Raw genomic sequence first — 18,314 nt, 5'->3', positions numbered from 1 at the left:
CACTCAGATGGATTCACCCATCTGGTCACTGAATTTTAAAAAAGAATAAATTCCATGCAATTCCAGCCCTTTCGTTGGCAGATTTCAACCGCCCAAATCTTCCTGACACGGGCAAAACCTCTTTATTCAAATGTATGCGCCACTGCGCCATCAAATGCGTGTGTTGAGCTTGGATCTGAGTGTTGGGGGCTGATTATATTATTATTTATTTCTATTTATCAGCTCGGTTTAGCGCTCCTCTCGGCTGCAACCTTACGGACAGAGCAAGGGGAACAAATGCAAGCACAGCTTGAAGAGAAACAAATATTAACTCTGAATGTACCAGCTCCCGGTTTCTCCCATCCAGGACAGATTTGCTAAATTTCTCCTGAATTGGAATTCAGATGTTAAACATTATAAGCACAGGAAGGTGGGCTGCCTCGTATCCAACCCACCAGGACAGAGATATCCAAACGTTCATTAGGAATTTTTTTCTGGATTGCAACTGTACGAAGGTTGTTTTGAGTCTCTTACGGTTGTTGCAAGCCAGTTTGCTAATCAGGTGCACAGAAAGCCCAATCGTATATAAAAATAAAATACCCAGCTTTGTCAAAATAAATGGAATAGAGTTTCACCTTTTTAAAAATGTGGCTTTGAAGACAACTTTTATCGGAAAAGACCCTGATGATGTCAGGAAAGACGGAAGGTGAAAGGAGAAGAGGACAGAAGAGGATGAGATGGTTAGATAGTGGAAACCGGCATGGCTGCACAAAGAACTCTCTGATAAATGGAAAGACTAAAAGGCCAAGTAGAAAAAGTAGAAAGAAAGGCACATAACTAAGGCAGAAGAGCAGCAAACAGCCCGAGCCTGCAAAGATGAAATTAGGAAAGCTAAGGCTCAAAATGAACTAAGGCTTGCGACAAAAAGTTAAAAATAACAACAACAAAAAAAAAACCCTGAAGCTTCTTTCAACATGTGAAAAACAAGAGAAAAAGTCAAGGAAATTATTGATCCATTAATGGGACAAGGTGACGAGCAACAGGGAGAAAGTACAACTGCTTCAGTAGAACGACTTGCCTCGAGAAATTGTGAAGGCTCCAACAAGTTTTTAAGAAGAGATGTCTCCACCATTTGTCTGAATTGGTGTAGGGTTCTTGCTTGAGCAGGGGGTTGGACTAGATGACCTCCAAGGTCCCTTCCAACTTTGTTATTCTGTAATTCTGTTCTGTTATTCTGATAGTGTCGTGGAGACAACGAACATGAATTTGGGAAAACTCTGGGAGACAGTGGAGGACAAGGGGGCCTGGCGTGCTCTGGTCCACGGTGTTGCAAAGTGTCGGACACAACATATTGACTGAACAACAACGACAACCAATCTGGCTTTTCAGAGAAAGTTCAGTGATGTCTCTCAATCTGCAAATTCAGCTAGGCTTTGCTGGGGAACATGATGAACTCTGCAACTCAAGCACCCATCTACCTGATTTTCACCTCATTGGAGTGGAGGGGGGAAAAAACAGACCTCAAAATTGAAAGAGATAGAAGGAAAGAAAATAAGCAGTTAGATGATACAAGTCCAAACCAGAAAGAAGTAAGAATGAAAGTTGAACGTTTTCCGGTTCACTTAGAAAAATCTAGAAAAGATTACGATGAGGAATTTTTTAAAAAGTGGCTCACTCAGGTGCATGAAAGAGAAAGGCAAGAATATAAATTATTCTTATAATTTATAAGAATAAGGAGAAGTGATTTTCCTTCTCCTTGGCACAAGATGTTGAGAGATGATGGATACATATGAAAGAGGAGGGGGTAGATAGGTAGAGAGAGGAGTAGGTAGGTAGGTAGGTAGATAGGATAGACTATGAGAGATAGATAGATAGATAGATAGATAGAGAGAGAGAGAGAGAGATAATGATAGGTAGGTAGGTAGACAGGTAGGTAGGTACATAGGTAGAGAGACAGACAGACAGATAGATAAAGAGAGAGACAGAGAGAGAGAGAGAGAGAGAGAGATGAGATAGATAGAGAGATAGAGAGATGAGATAGATAGATAGATAGATAGATAGATAGATAGATAGATAGATAGATAGATAGATAGATAGATAGATAGATAGATAGATGAGAGAGAGATAGGCAGGCAGGCAGGCAGACGTTTCTATCCGGGCCAACATTAAAAAAAGAAAACCAAATAAGACAGCAACGCTTCTTTCTGAATGAATTCAGCCCAGATGGTTCAAACGAGAATGAGGAATATTTCAAAAATGTGGATGCTTGTAATGACCACCGCTGCCTTTTTCCAGAGCGACTCCAGATTTCACTTAGCAATTGGAAAGCTTCGCTCCGGAGCAAAAACTGGGGAAAAGGAAATCTTGACACTACTGTGTCGACTCCGGAGAAACACGACATAAACCATCTCTGCCTCTGCCGTCCCCTTCTCTTTTCGCCTTCCATCTTTCCCAACCTCAGGGTCTTCCCCCCCCCCAAAGTCTTCAAAGCCAGAAAAAAAGGGCTAAACTCTGTTCCATTTGTTGTGATGTAGGTTTCCTGAGCTCGGTGGGGCCCCTTCCTCTATTCTTTTAGGAGCCTCTCTTTGCTTCTGTCATCGGGCCAAAGCTGCCCACTTAAAGCCTGATTTAGCGATGGCTAAATGCATTTTTTTTGCAGTGTTCCTTGACCGACTGTCACCCACAAAGCCAGATCTATACACATAATGTCTTTGCAGGACTCAGCTGAAGCAGCCTAGCCCTGCCCTGGCTCAGAGACCTGAACCGCAATCTAGAAACCGGTGGCACACCGAAGGGAGAACCAGATTAAATCTCCAGTGGCAGGATAAATCTCCAGCCTTGGATGAACGCACCCAGCCTCTTGGCTAGCGGTGATGGAGGATCAGAGACCATCAGAACTGTACGGCTTCAGGGGGGTTTAAGGGACACATTTGGCTCTGCACTCATCCCGACAGCGCAGGGCAGCTTTGGAATGGAGAGTCCGCAGAAAAATATAGAAAAAGAAGAGAATATCTTTTGCAAGAACTCAAGAGAAGCAGCGCAAGATCGGAAGACATGGAGAGAGTTGGTCCATAGAATCGCCAAGAGTCCGACGCGATTGAATGGATATCTTCTTCCTCTCCTCCTCCTCCTCCTCCTCCTCCTTCTTCTCTTCTTCCATCATCATCATCTTTTGCAACTTCCCTCTAGTCCTGATCCTGGATGATAGTGGTGGCCTCTGATTTTTTTTTTATTACCGACTACCTTATATGATTGCAGAGTAACAGAATAACAGAATTGGAAGGGACCTTGGAGGTCTTCTAGTCCAGCCCTCTCCTCAAGCAGGAGACTCTATTCCATTCTGGACAAACGGCTGTCCAACCTCTTCTTAAAAACCTCCAGTGATGGAGCACCCACAACTTCTGGAGGCAAGCCGTTCCACTGATTAATTGTTCTCACTGTCAGGAAGTTTCTCCTTAATTCCAGGTTGCTTCTCTCCTTGGTTAGTTTCCATCCATTGTTTCTTGTCTTGCCTTCTGGTGCTTTGGAGAATAGGTGGATCCCCTCTTCTTTGGGGCAACCCCTCAAATATTGGGAGACTGCTATCATGCCACCCCTAGTCCTACTTTTCAGTAGACTTAAAAGTACCCAATTCCTGCAACCGTTCTTCATATATTTTAGCCTCCTAATTATCTTGGTTGCTCTTCTCTGCACTTGTTCTAAACATCATTTTTATATCGTGGCCACCAAAACTGGGTGCAACATTCCAGGTGTGGTCTTACCAAGGCATTATAAAGCGGTACTGAACGGTTAATTAAAGACTAAATGGTAGGGCTGCCGAAAGACTTGAAATATTTGTGCGTGGGGGGGGGACGAGAGAGCGCTGAAAGAATTGGATCAATTACCGAACGGTTCGACAATGAGAAAGCGCTAGTGAATGTACAAATTGCGTTGCAGGATTCCTCCATGGGGCACCGTCTTCAGATGGCGTGTTGGCCCAAGGAAGACGCAGGCCTGGTATCCCATCCTCAAGCTCAAACAGACGGGAAAGGCTGGCAGCAAGATAGATGAAGCTGTGAACTTGGGAGACATGATAGCAGTGTTGCAATATTTGAGGGGCTGCCCCAAAGAGGAAGGGGGTCAGCCTATTCTCCAAAGCCCCTGAAGGCAGGACGAGAAGCAATGGATGGAAACTAATCCAGGAGAGAAGCAATCTGGAATTGCCTGACAGTGGGGACAATTAATCAGTGGAACAGCTTGCCACTAGAAGTTGTGGGTGCTCCATCACTGGAGGTTTTTAAGAAGAGATCGGACAACCGTTTGTCTGAAGTGGTAGAAGGTCTCTTGCTTGAACAGGGGGTTGGATTAGAAGACCTCCAACTCTGTCATTCTGCTTACACTTGTACTCTATAATATTTGTCCACACATTAGATCATAATAACATGGCCCAATATTTGATGGGCTGCAATGAAAAAGGGGGGATAACTTATTCTCCGAAGCCCCTGAAGTCAGGACAAGAAGCAAGGGATGGAACCTCATCAAGGGGAGAAGCAGCCTAGCACTAAAGAGGGATATCCTGACCGCTAGAACAATTAATCAGTGGAACGAGTTGTCTCTGGATGCTCCAACACCGGAAGGATTTTAAGAAGAGATTGGACAGCCATTTGTCTGGAATTGTATAAGGTGTCCTGCTTGAGCAGGGGGTTGGACTAGAAGACCTCCAAGGTCCCTTCCAACTCTGATATTCTGTTAACTAGCAGATGCCAAGATCCAATTCTACGGGAATCTTGGGGGGGGGGAAACGGGTTGGGAAGGGGACACTCATCTTTCTGTCCATCCTTCCCCGCCCCTCGTTCATTAGCTATGCAACCTAATTCCGATTTCCTTTGTTTAACCAAGCTGAACTCCCGTGCCAAGCAAGATTGGATGTCAAAGGTCAGGGGACATTTGCGATCGATAGAAAATCAATTCGAATCCAAAGGAGCTAACTCTCCTACTCGTCAAGTCCTGGGAGAAATCATTCATACAACCCTTGTTTATTGACAAGCAGGAAAAGGAAGAGATAGAAAGCAAGACCGAAAGGTAGATAGATTTGCGATGCGGACAAGTCCAACAACAAAGAAATATATATATAGAGAGAGAGAGAGAGAGAGAGAGAAAGAGAGATCCTTTCGCTGTTTTGAAAACCAGAAAGATCATTAAAGCTGCAGAATTTTTATATATATATAAAATCGAACTTTAGAAGATAGCTGGAAAGTTGAAAAAACGGCAGGGATGGGTGTTACTAAAGGAGAGCTCAGCCTGAACTCTTTCTAGCTGCTTTTTGGTTTTCCATCCGGAAGTCTTATTTTACTTTCAAGGAACATTTTCCAAATCACGCCGAAAGAAAAATCACATCAGCCACCTCGGAGTCATCTTCGGCTGTCTTGTCATCTCCTGCAGGGACTTCCAGAGAGGACCTGATGGCCCAGGAGGAGCTCCAACAAAGGAGATCTTCTACTTGCTCACTTGAGTATTTCGAGGGGGTTGAACAGGGGGGGTCAACTGCTTAGCCCAAATGCCCGAGACACAGCTCCCCACCACCACCCACCACCGTGAGGGCTGACCCTCACAACTATCCTCTCCCAATCCCCCCCCCATCCTTTGCGCCCACTCAAGCAAGCATCGCTTAGCAAATCAACATTCCTAGTTTGCTCTCCCACTCCCAGACCAGGTTCTAACCCCGAAGCAGGCGGCAGCCCTTTGGTATTTGGGTGGGTCTCCTGGAGGGAGGTGCCCTCTCCTGCCCTGACCCTCAACCTTCCCCGCAGAAGGAGGCAGTCAAAAAAAAGCTCGGCGGGTCCCTAAACCAGAGGGGAAACTGAGGCAGGGAGAGGGAACGGGGGGGGGGGTCGCCGGCTGGAGTTACAAGGAGAAGGACGGGGGGGGGTTTGTCTCTTGCGTCCTACCTTTGCAGAGCCGTGTGGGCATCCAGGACGCCGGTGCTTTGCATCCACGACCTGACCGCCGAGAGTCCCCCTCCGCTCAGAGGCTCCTCTTTCATGGTCAGCCCCCCTCTGGCCAGGCTCTCCTGGATGGAGAACATCAAAACTGCCTTTTACCTCTGCCTCCAGAGGGGTGTGTGTGTGTGTGTTTGTGTGTGAGTGTGAGTGTGTGTCGGGTGGGCGCGCGCGTGCCGTCCTCCAACCAAAACAATCCCAGCCCCCCCGAGCAGGGGCTTGTTGGGGAGGAGAGGAGGGGGCGCTCGGAAGAAAGTTTGGGGTCTCTCGGCTTTCCGGGACCAGCAGCTCTCCGACGAGGACGGGAGGACCCCGGGGCGAGAAACTGGGGAGCGGGGCAGAGGCTGAGCGCCGTCCGAGACCCCAGCCCAGCCTGGGGGGGGCCGGGGGCCGGGAGGAAAGGGGCTGCCCTGGCGCCACCACCTGCTCCCGCCGCCACGAGGTGTCGGGGTGACAATCCGGGCTCGGGGATGCTTTGCTGGCTTCCCGGCGGCGGCGGGGCAGGCAGGGAGGCAGGCAGGGAGGGAGGCGAGCGCTGGGTGGGGACGCCTCGGCGGGGAGAGGATGGAGGAATCAGAGAGCAAGGAGCCCCCGGGGAGGGAGGGAGGGAGGGGGGAGGGGTGGGGAAGGGCGGGGGGCAGGAGGAGGAGGAGGAGGAGGCCGGCGAGCGGCAGGCGAGGCAGCGGCGGGTAAGCAGGCAGGGCTACCCCCGGGGCCACGGGGACCACCGGAGCGGAGCGCGCCCGGGATGCAGAGCCCGGGGCCGCCGGAGGTGAGCGAGCGTCCAAGGCGAGATGGGGGGGGGGATGGAGGGGGGAGAGGGCGAGTGGAGTGGGGACCGGGGACTGGGGGGCAGCGGGAGGGGGAGGGGGCTGGAGGGGGCTGGATAGAGGAAAAGTTGGGGGGGTCTGCCAGAGCACGCGGGAGGGGGACGGGGCTGGGGGTCTCCCCTCCCTCCCTCCCCCCCTCCCTCCTCTCGCCGGCTGCGGACTTTACCGGAGCGGCGGGCAGGTCGGAGCGCGGTCCGGGGCTCCTTCCTCCTCCTCCTCCTCCTCCTCCTCCGCCCCCCCCATTGGCCGGCAGGAGCAGGAGCAGCAGCCGCCGCCGCGGGTCCCCGGGGAGCAGCCCGCCGGCCGGAGCGCCCGCCGCCCGCAGCCGCCTCCTCCGCCTCCGCCTCCGCCTGCGCTGCTGCTGCTGCTGCTGCTGCCTCCGACGGCCGGCCTGGCCGCCCTGCTGGTGCTGCTGCCCGCCGTCCTCCTCCTCCTCCTCGTCCTCGTCCTCCTCCTCTTCGTCCGCCTCGTCCGGCGGCAGCAGCAGCATCAGCACCGCCAGCCAGTGCGGCGCGGGCCCGGGCGCAGCTTCCAGCCGCAGGGGGAGCGGGCCGCCGCCGCCGCCGCCTCCTCCGGCCGGGCCGAGCCGGGCCATGCCGCCTCCCTCCGCCTCCCCAGGGAGGAGGGGGCTGCAGCCACCGGGCCGAGCAAGCTGACATCATCCGGGGAGGGGCGGACTCCAGGGGACGGACGGAGGCGGCGGCGGCGGCGGGGATGACCGCGGGAGGGACGCGCTGGGCTTGGAGACCCCCCCCCTCCCTCCCTCTCTGGTCATCCTCGCTTCCCCCGGGATCCCTGCCTCGGTCTTCGCCGCCCCCCCTCCCCACTCGCAGCCCCCCCCCCAAATATTCCAGCCTCGGAAAGTGCGTCTCTCCTCTGGGAGCCCCTCAAAGTTTTGCAGGCTCCCCCCCATCCATCCATGTGCCTCCCCCAGGGGTCTCCGTTCCCCGAGACCCCCCTTCATAGGGCCCTATCCGCAGCCCCCCTCACTCCCCCAAAGCTCCCCCCTTTCCTTAATCGTTTCCTTCCTTTCTTCCTTCCTTCTCTCCCTCCCTCCTTCCTTCCTTTTTTCCTTCCCTCCTTCCTTCCTTCCCTCCTTCCTTCCTTCCTTCCCTCCTTCGAGCTAAGAACAGTCCTGCTTTCTCTCTCCCTTTGCATTCAGAGGACCCCCGTATCCCAGGCCAAGCTCTTAAGAGCCCTGGTGGCTCAGCAGACTAAAGCACTGTTATTAACATCCACTCACATCTGCTGCCTGCAATTACTGTAAGTTCGAACCTCACCAGGCTCAAGGTTGACTCAGCCTTCCATCCTTTCTAAGGTAGGTAAAATGAGGACCCGGATTGTGGGGGCAATAAGCTGACTGTATAAATATACAAAAGTATGAAGGCTATTGCTTAATGCATTGTAAGCCGCCCTGAGTCTCCGGAGAAAGGTGGCATATAAATCAAATTAAAAAAAAAAAAAGAGTCGGAAGGGATCTTGTGAGGTCATCTAGTCCCGGGATCTCCAATCTGGGCAATTTCAACTCCCAGTTGAAGCTGGGGAATTCTGGGAGTTCCAAGTCCTCCAGGCTTAAAAGTTGCCAAGGTTGGAGAGCCCTGATCTAGTCCAACACCCCCCCCCCCGTCTCTCCATCCTCCCCAGGCAGGAGACCCTACACCCCATTACTGACAGATAAAATGCAGGTTTGAGTAGCCGATGCTCCGATCCTGAGTAGGGCGAGGGAGCAAACGGCATTTGGAGGCCCTGCAAAGCATGCCAAAGTTTGGTGAGTTGTCTGAAGCCAGCGGATGTGCCAAGGTAGCCAAATTTTGCAAGCTGCTCCTACTGAATGTCCTTTGCCCTCCTTCTTGTCCATCCCGAAAAGTATTTGGGAAGGTTGGTGCAACTTTCCTTAGAGCAGTATTTCTCAACCTTGGAAGCTTGAAGATGGGTGGACTTCAACTCCCAGAATCCCCCAGCCAGCAGCGCTGGCTGGGGGATTCTGGGAGTTGAAGTCCACCCATCTTCAAGCTACCAAGGTTGAGAAACACTGTGTTAATCTCTGCTCTTGTGGGTATTTTATTTCTGGCCAAGAAGTGTAGTGATCTTTTAGCTTTTGGATTGTCTCTTTTGAATGGCGTGTAAATGTGGTCCATCTCTATGTGCCCGTTGATGGCCGTTTTGTCTAAGTGCCGCTGGCTGGGGGATTCTGGGAGTTGAAGTCCACCCATCTTCAAGCTTCGAAGGTTGAGAAACACTGCCTTAGAGGGAGGAGGAGGAGTTTGTTGATCCTCTTTACCTTTGCCGGATTTTATTCCCTGGGATTTTTAATTTTAAGCATGACAGGTCGTTCTCGATTTACAACAGTTTGTTTAGTGACTGTTTTGAAGTTACAACGGCGCTGGGAAAAAAAGTGACCTTACGATCGATTTGCACACTTAACCACCATTGCAGCATCCCCCGGGCTCATGGAGTCCAAATTCAGGACGCTTGGCAACTGACTCGTATTTATGACGGTTGCAGAGCCCTGGGGTCAGATGATCCCCTTTTGCGACCGTCTGATAAACAAAGTCGATGCAGAAGCCAGATTCACTTAACAACCGTTTTACTAACGTAATAACTGTAGTGATTCATTAACAGCTGCGGCGAGAAAGGTCATAAAATGAGGCAAAACTCGCTGAACGAATGTCTTGCCTAGCGACAAAAATTTTGGGGCTCCATTGTGGTCAGAAGTAATAATACAGGTAGTGCTCGACTTACAACCACAGTGGAGCCCCCAAATTTCGGTTGTTAAGCGAGACAGATGTTAAGTGAGTTTTGCCCCAATCTACGACCTTTCCTGCCACTGTTGTTAAGTGAATCTTTGCTGTTGCTTAAGTTAGGGGCACGGTTGTTAAGTGAATCTGGCTTTGCCACTGACTTTGCTTGTCAGTAGAAGGTCGCAAAAGGGGATCGCGTGACCCCGACCGTCATAAATACAAGTCCGTTGCCAAGGGTCTTGAATTTTGATCAGGTGACCTACGGGGATGCCGCAACGGTCGTAGGTGTAAAAAAAGGTCAGTGCCATTGTAACGGCCACTAAAAGAAGAGTTGTAAATTGAGGACTCTCTATATGTTTGGTGTGGAGACAGCTGTTGGGATTGCTGTGTTAGAAATCTTGATCTCTAATTACAACAACGTTCTGTTGTTTGTAAACCCACTAAAATCCTCTGGGAGTGGGGGAACAGTTATAATTGCCCCCCTGCCCCTCCCACCACGCATCCACCCCACCCCCCATTAATTGCTCTTGGCTCCGATTGCTTGAGGGCTCAACACAGGGGTCTCCAAAGTTGGAAGTTTTTAAGACTTGTGGATTTCAATTCCCAGAATCCCCCAGTCTGCATGCTTTAGGATGGGTGGACTACAACTCCCAAAATCCCCCAGCCTGCATGCTTTAAGATGGGTGGACTACAACTCCCAGAATCCCCCAGCCAGCAGGCTTTAAGATGGGTGGACTCCAACTCCCAAAATCCCCCAGCCTGCATGCTTTAAGATGGGTGGACTACAACTCCCAGAATCCCCAGCCAGCAGGCTTTAAGATGGTGGACTCCAACTCCCAGAATTCCCCAGCCAAGAGGCTTTAAGATGGATGGACTTCAACTCCCAGAATCCTCCAACCAGTAGGCTTTAAGATGGGTGGACTCCAACTCCCAGACTTCCGAGTCTGAATTTTGATCACGTGACCCTGGGGAATGCTGCAAAGGTTGTAATTGTGAAAAACCATCTTAAGTCACCTTTTTCAGTACCGTTGTAACTTTGAACGGTCGCTAAATGAACTGTCGTAAGTCGAGGACTACCTGCATAGATGCTGAACATGTCCCTCCGGATGTCTGTCAGGCTGAATTAATGAAGGGCTTAAAGACTATAAGTAGTCTTTGATTTACAACCATTTGTTTAGTGACGGTTCAAAGATACAACAGCACTGAGAAAAAGGTGACTTACGACTAGTTTTCATATTTACGACCGTCACAGCATCCCCATGGTCACATGATCCAAATTCAGACAAATTTGGCAACTGGCATGAACTTAATGACGGTCGCAGTGTCCCGGGGTCATATGATCCCCTTTTGCGACCGTCTGACAAGCAAAATCAATGTGGAAGCCAGATTCACTTAACAACCATGTTACTCACTTAACAAGTGAGCAGTGACTCACTTAATGATTGTGGTAAGAAAGGTCGTAAAATGGGGCACAGCTCACTTAACAAATGCCTTGCTTAGCAACAAATATTTTGGGCTCAATTGCAGTCATAAGTCGAGGACTGCCTATACTAGGTTTTGCACATGCTCAGTTGCAGGGACCGAGTGAGGTGGAGGAGACCTCAGGTAGTTTTAATCCTTATTTTTTTAAAAAAATCATTTAGTTCTTTACTTTTCTAGCATTTTTAATTTTTTCCCTAAAATTTCAGCCTCTGCCCTCGCATCCCATTCTGGCTCACTTTATCTAGATTTCTTCCGAATTTATTTATTTATTAGATTTTTAAACTCAATCGTTTACTTTTTTTTTTTTTTAAAGATCTTTCTCTAAATCAGGGGTCTCCAACCTTAACAACTTTTAAGACTTGTGAACTTCAACTCCCAGAATTCCTCAGCCAAGGAATTCTGGGAGTTGAAGTCCACAAGTCTTAAAAGTTGCCAAGGTTGGAGAGCCCTGCTCTAAATCACTTTTTTCACTGTTGTCGTAACTTCGATCTGTCACTAAACAAATGCTTGTAAATCAAGGAGTACCTATATTTCTACCCCCCCGTCTGGAGGAATAAATTCAAGTCCGCGGCATCCCATTGAGAAGGTCCCAACAGGCGCTGGAAGAAGGTTGGGTGGACATCTCTGCGGCGAAGAAACCAACGTGACATCATCAGGGGCCAAGCTTTGAGGGAGAAGGACTTTATGACCAGGAAGAAGGAAAGAAAGGGAGATGGACATGTGGTTTTGGAAGACGTACCTCCAAGATCGCTTGACCTCACGTGAAGAAACACTTGGGTGTCTCTTTCACACTTAATAACCATCTCACGTGTCGGATGAATTGAGTCCTGAACGTCATAATTCGTGCCCCTATTAGGTCTCTCAAAGTGCCCCATAAGCCAGCTCCTTGTGGTATGGCTATCTGAAGAAGCCCAAAGCTAGTCAAAGCTAAGTCGGAAGACCACCAGACCCGTGGAGAACTTCCAACAGCTGGAAGTGTGGTGAACATGTCTGGTCTAAGTCAAGAACTTATGATGTCTATGGATCAGGGGTGAAATCCAGCAGGTTCTGAAGAACCGGTAGCGGAAATTTTGAGTAGTTTGGAGAACCGGCAAATACTACCTCTGGTTGGCCCCAGAGTGGGCTGGGAATGGAGATTTTGCAATATCCTTTCCCCAGAAGTGGGGAGGGAATGGGGATTTTGCAGGATCCTTCCCCTGCCACGCCCACCAAGCCACACCAAGCCACGCCCACAGAACCTGTAGTAAAAAAAATTGAATTTCACTACTGCTATGGATGTCCTCTTAGTGACGGATGCAGCTTTTTCCCTGGTGGAGACGGTAAGGTAAAGGTTCCCCTCGCACATATGTGTTAGTCGTTCCTGACTCTAGGGGGCGGTACTCATCTCCGTTTCAAAGTTGAAGAGCCAGCGCTCTCCAAAGACGTCTCCGTGGTCATGTGGCCAGCATGACTCAAAGCCAAAGGCGCACGGAATGCTGTTCCCTTCCCACCAAAGGTGGTCCCTATTTTTCTACTTGCATTTTTTACCTGCTTTCGAACTGCTAGGTTGGCAGAAGCTGGGACAAGGAACGGGAGCTCACCCCTTTACGTGGCACTAGGGATTCGAACCGCTGAACTGCCGACCTTTTGATCGACAAGCTCAGCGTCTTAAGCCACTGAGCCACCACGTCCCCTGGAGAAGGTAGGAGGGCCCTAACTCTCAAAGGGCCTTCATCAAAGTCTCTTTAATCTGCATTCCTCCAGCGTTGAGGTTGGCAGAAAAAATAGGCTCGTGTAATTTGTGGTAACCAGATGACTGAACTCTTATCCACCACAAGGATGAAATTTGTGCATAGTTTTATCCTTACAGTTTTATGGCGGATAATTTAAGGCAGCCATTGAGAAAGCTCTCCTTTCTTCTCCCGCCCGGTAGTAGCAGCTGCTGGCCAGAAGAAGCACCACCAATCACTCTTATTATGGTCTGCAAGTTGCCGGAGAAGGAGGAGAGTGGTTGGAAAATATTACAAGTCCCAAAGGTAATTTTTTTTTTTCTTCTCAAGAGGCAACCGGATTTTCTTTTTCTTTTTTTCCTTGAAGACGTTTCACTTCTCATCTGAGAAGCTTCTTCGGTTCTGACTGAATGGTGGAGAACGGAAGGATTTACATTCCTCACAGTCCTCTGGGCGTTAGTACTCTCTCTGAGAGTCATTGAGGCCACTTGGAGGTTCATCGTGCCCTGAGGATCACCTGAATAGTGCAATTGGGTGGGGAAACTACTTCTTGGAACTACTGAAAGGATGGTGTCGGAAACAGGAGATGGGTGGTGTCGTACCCCACCCCCATCTCCTTTGATTGAGGGCTATTCCATATAAAGCCTTAGTAAGACCACACCTAGAGCACTGCATCCAGTTTTGGTCATCACACTATGAAAAAGATGTTGAGACTCTAGAAAGAGTGCAGAGAAGAGCAACGAAGATGATTAGGCGTAAAGGTAAATGTAAAAGTTCCCCTCACACATATGTGCTGGTTGTTCCTGACTCTAGGGGGCAGTGCTCATCTGTTTCAAAGCCGAAGATCCCGGGCTGTCCGAAGACGTCTCCGTGGTCATGTGGCCGGCATGACTCAACGCCAAAGGTGCACAGGACGCTGTTACCTTCCCACCAAAGGTGGTCCCTATTTTTTCTACTTGCATTTTTTTACGTGCTTTCGAACTGCTAGGTTGGTAGAAGCTGGGACGAGGAACGGGAGCTCACCCCGTTACGCGGCCCTCGGGATTCGAACCACCGACCTTTTGATCGACAAGTTCAGCGTCTTAGCCACTGAGCCCCCGCGTCCCTCTATGATTAGGGGCCTGGAGGCTAAAACATATAAAGAATAAATATGTCTAGTCTAGTGAAGAGAAGGACCAGGGGAGACAGGAGAGCATCTTCCAATATTTGAGGGGCTGCTCCAGAGAGGAGGAAGGGGGTCAAGCTGTTTTCCAAAGCACAAGAAAGAAAGAAAGAGAGAGAGAGAGAGAGAGAGAGAGAGAGAGAGAGAGAAAGAAAGAAAGAAAGAAAGAAAGAAAGAAAGAAAGAAAGAAAGAAAGAGAAAGAGAGAGAGAGAGAGAGAGAAAGAAAGAAAGAAAGAAAGAAAGAAATTTGAGTGAATCATAGTGGGACAGAAGACATGGCTAGTCTAGTGAAGAGAAGGACCAGGGGAGACAGGAGAGCATCTTCCAATATTTGAGGGGCTGCCCCAGAGAGGAGGAAAGGGGTCAAGCAATTCTTCAAAGCACCTGAAGGCCAGACAAGGAATAAGGGATGGAAACTGAACAAGGAGAGATTCAGAATACAGAATAACGAGAGTCGGGAGGGACCTTGCAGGTCATCTAGTCCAACCCCCTGCTCCAGCAGGAGACCCAAGCCATTCCAGACAAATGGCTGTCCATCTCTTCTTTAAAAAAAAAAAACTCCAGTGATGGAACCTGGAACTAAGGAGGAATTTCCTGACAGTGAGAACGATCGACCGATGGAGCAGAAGTTGCCTTCGGAGGTGGTGGGAGCTTCATCCCTGGAGGCTTTCAAGAAGAGACTGGACCGCCATTTGTCAGAAATGGTGGAGGGTCTCCTGCTTGGCCGGGGGGGGGGGGTTGGACTAGGTGACCTCCAAGGTCCCTTCCAACTCTGTTAATGTTAACCTAGATGGCCTCTTTGACCCCTCTTTCAAACCAGCAGTTTACAAGGCCTTTTTCAAACAGTTCCAAGAAGTGTCCACACCCATTTGCACCATAAATGTGACCCCGAGGGCACAGATAAACTCCTTCTCGACCTTGGAAGCTTGAAGATGGGTGGACTTCAACTCCCAGAATCCCCCAGCCAGCAGCACTGGCTGGGGGATTCTGGGAGTTGAAGTCCACCCATCTTCAGGCTTCCAAGGTCGAGAAACACTGCTCCAAGTGGTCTCAATGACTTTCTTAAGGCTGCAGTGATTTGCTTAACATGATGGCAAGGAGGTTGTAAAACACGGCAAAACTCACTCAAACAACCGTTGTCTTTTATGGCGTTTGTGGTGGCGCAGTGGTTAGAATGCAGCATGGCAGGCAAAACTTTGCTCACGGCCAGGAGTTCGATCCTGACTGGCTCAAGGTTGACGCATCCTTCCGAGGTCAGTCAAATGGGGACCCAGGTTGTTGGGGGGGGGGGCAAGACGCTGACTCTAAACTGCTTAGAGAGGGCTGTAAAAGCATTGCAGAGCGGTATCTAAGTGCTATTGCTAAGCAACAGAAATGTTGTGGTCGTATGTCGAGGACTAACCGTAAACAAACAGCTAGACCTTCAGCTAGAGGGGTGAAGTGACATGATGCTGACAAGTCTTCTTCTCCAATCAATTGCAATGATGTTCTGGGGGCGTATTTCCCAGAATTCCTGCCCCATGCTTGCTAAGGATTCTGGGAGACGTCACCGTGGCCAATCGGGAAGAGGCCAGCTTACTTTGATGTTAGGTATAGCTGGAAAGACAGCAAAGCGTGGATAGATTTCCGCGGAAATCGTCCTGCTAAATGGATTATGGCTCCGAGTCAAAATGTCAGTTGTCCTGGGTGCGTCAGAGAAAACGCTTGGAGAAACTGAGCGGAAACGCCAGGAAGGAAGGCAGGAAGGAGATGATAGCAAAATCCCGCCTTTCTCTCCTTCCACGCTGTGAATTTTAGCAGCTCATTATTTTGGAAATGGCGCATCTGGCCTGAAACCAGCTTCCATGTGTTTTTATTACAAAATCTCCAAAGCCCCATCCATTGTTTTGTAAGGGAGGGCGAGAGATAAAAATCCATTCCTTGTATTAATTCCAAAACCGTTCAACGTGCAGCCTTTTTTTTTTTTTTAAGAAAAACTTGAAGTTTAATATACCAGTGGAAGAGACGGAAGCACTGATGAGGTTACCTAGTTGGGTAATGAAACGTCCTCAAGCTTAGAGCGCATCAAGAGACTCACAAAATTAATATATTCTGGAGTCCTTGATGCTCTCTGAGCTTGGTTGTTTCCTTGCGGGACATTTCATTACCCAACTAGGTCACATCATCAATGCTACAAAGGAGTGGAGTTTTGTTTTGTTTTTTAATTTGATTTATATGCCGGCCGTCTCCGGAGACTCAGGGCGGCTTACAATGCGTTAAGCAATAGCCCTTCATCCTTTTGTATATTTATAGAAAGTCAGCTTATTGCCCACACAAACTGGGTCCTCATTTCACCTACCTTAGAAAGGATGGAAGGCTGAGTCAGCCTTGAACCTTGGAGAGATTTGAACCTGCAGTAATTGCAGGCAGCTGATGTTAATAACAGGGTGCTTTAGACCAGTGGTCCCCAACCTTTTTATCGCCGCGGCCCGCTGAGCGCGCGCAGGGGTGGGAGCACGGCCCAGGAGCTTTTGCGCACGGCCCATTGCGCACGGCCCAGGAGCCTTTGCGCTGCAGCGTTCATGTCCCCCGGCCGCTACGCGGCCCGGTGCCAGGTACTCCACGGCCCGGCACCGGTCCGCGGACCGGGGGTTGGGGACCACTGCTTTAGACGACTGTACTACCAAGGCTCGGGGTTTGAGGAGAGGAGGAAGACGACGATTGTGGGGTCCTTGATGCTCTTTGAGGCTGGTGGTCTTCTTGGAGACATTTCATGAACCAACTAGGGAACATTATCAGTGCTTGAGGGGAGGGGACTTTGCGGAGAGGAGGAGAAGACTGTGGGGTCCTTGATGCTCTCTGAGCTTGGCGGTTTTCTTGCAGACATTTCATTGCCCAACTAGGTAACATCATCAGTTCTAGAAGGGAGTGGGGTTTGCAGAGGAGGAGGGGGGGGGGAGGAGAACTGTGGGGTCCTTGGTCCTCTCTGAGCTTGGTTCTTTCGTTGCAGACATTTCGTTATCCGTCTAGGTTACATCATCAGTGCTAGAAGGGAGTGGGATTTACTGTATTCATATACTGTGTATCACATGCGCCATCTGTATAGAGTGTTGAAATCCAGCCATCCTCAAAGGCTACGCAGGCCATCTAAACTTCCCCAGCCAGATATGCTGGTTTCTGAGATTAACAGGCAGGCTTTTCACCACTGGGAACAATCCTTGTTAATCTCTTCACAGACCCAGTTGTGCACCGGGTTACACAACTCAGTTGTGTGATGGCAACCTGAAACCCGGGTGACCTGCGAAGAAAACAGGAAAAAAAACCACACTCTAGAGTAGTGTGGATTGTCCTTTGGAGCCGATTGTCCGTTCAGGAGTTGGAAGGCACCCGGGAGGTCTTCTAGTCCAACCCCCTGCTTAAGCAGAAGACTCTATACCGTTTCAGACAAGTGGCTGTCCAATCTCTTCTTAAAAGCCTCCAGTGATGAAGCACCTACAACTTCTGGTGGCAAGCAGTTCCACTGGTTAATTGTTCTCACTGTCATGAAATTCCTCCTTATTTCCTAATCTCTCCTTGATTAATTTCCATCCGTTGCTTCTTGTTCTGCCTTCAGGTGCCTTGGAGAATAGGTGGACCCCCCTCTTCTTTGGGGCAGCCCCTCAAATATTGGTTGACTGTGATCACGTCGCCCTTAGTCTTGATACAGAATAAGGAGAGTCGGAAGGGACCTTGCAGGTCATCTAGTCCAACCCCCTGCTCAAGCGAGAGACCCGCAAACCACTCCAGACAAACGGCTGTCGATCTCTTCTTTAAAAAACCTCCGGTGTTGAAGCACCGACAACGCCTGCAGGTTAAGTTCAGCAATAGATCTCAACTTGACAAACGCACAACGCGCACCAGGGTGCAAGGAAGACAACCGAGAATCGGCTTGGGTCACAACTGAGATATTTTAGAGAGTCAAAGAATCCATTCATACGAAACCGGCTTGTCCTTTGACAAGCCCAATTTCGGCCTTTCTCCTCCTCCCCACCAGGGGTGAAATGCTCCCGGTTCGGATTCGATTGCCTGATCCGGCAGCGATGGCGACGGGTGGTTTGGAGAACCGGTAGCAAAAATCCCTGTGCTCCCCCCCCCCATGCCCAGCTGAGCCGCACAATCATCAGAGGCTTTTTTTTTTTTAACTTTTAAAAGCATTTTTTCTACAACCTCTTCGGTAGAAAAAATGCTTTTAAAAGTAAAAAAAAAAGCCTCTGATGATCGCGCGGCTCAGCTGGGATCGTCAGAGGCTTTTCAAAGCATTTTTTTCTGCAAACTCTTGGCCGAAGCGGTGGTAAAAATAATGATTTGAAAAGTCTCTGACGATCCCAGCTGAGTTGCCTGATCGGCAGAGAGGTTTTTCAAAGCATTAGAAAAAAATGCTTTGGAAAGTTAAAAAAAAAAAAAAAAAAGTTGG

The 18,314-nt window shown here is 49.5% G+C and overlaps 1 protein-coding gene across 4 annotated transcripts in view; it reads right to left on the bottom strand.

Moving 5' to 3' along the window:
- LOC117658515 (transcription factor COE1-like) overlaps window positions 1–7,407 on the bottom strand; it is an 80,807-nt gene extending 73,400 nt beyond the window's left edge. For all 4 annotated transcript variants that reach the window (XM_060692250.2, XM_087874798.1, XM_087874796.1 and 1 more), the window contains exons 1-2: window positions 6,954–7,407; window positions 5,907–6,028 (exon numbers count right to left, since the gene is read on the bottom strand). In XM_060692250.2, coding sequence (XP_060548233.2) covers window positions 5,907–6,028; window positions 6,954–7,382 — 551 coding nt within the window. In that variant the 5' untranslated portion in view covers window positions 7,383–7,407. The remainder of the gene's footprint in view (window positions 1–5,906; window positions 6,029–6,953) is intronic.
- Between the last annotated feature and the right edge of the window lie 10,907 nt (window positions 7,408–18,314).

The sequence above is a fragment of the Pantherophis guttatus genome, chromosome 8, assembly GCF_059756535.1.
Source record: "Pantherophis guttatus breed Tessera chromosome 8, ASM5975653v1, whole genome shotgun sequence".
Lineage (NCBI taxonomy): Eukaryota > Metazoa > Chordata > Lepidosauria > Squamata > Colubridae > Pantherophis > Pantherophis guttatus.
This window is presented reverse-complemented; position numbering and strand designations above follow the sequence as displayed.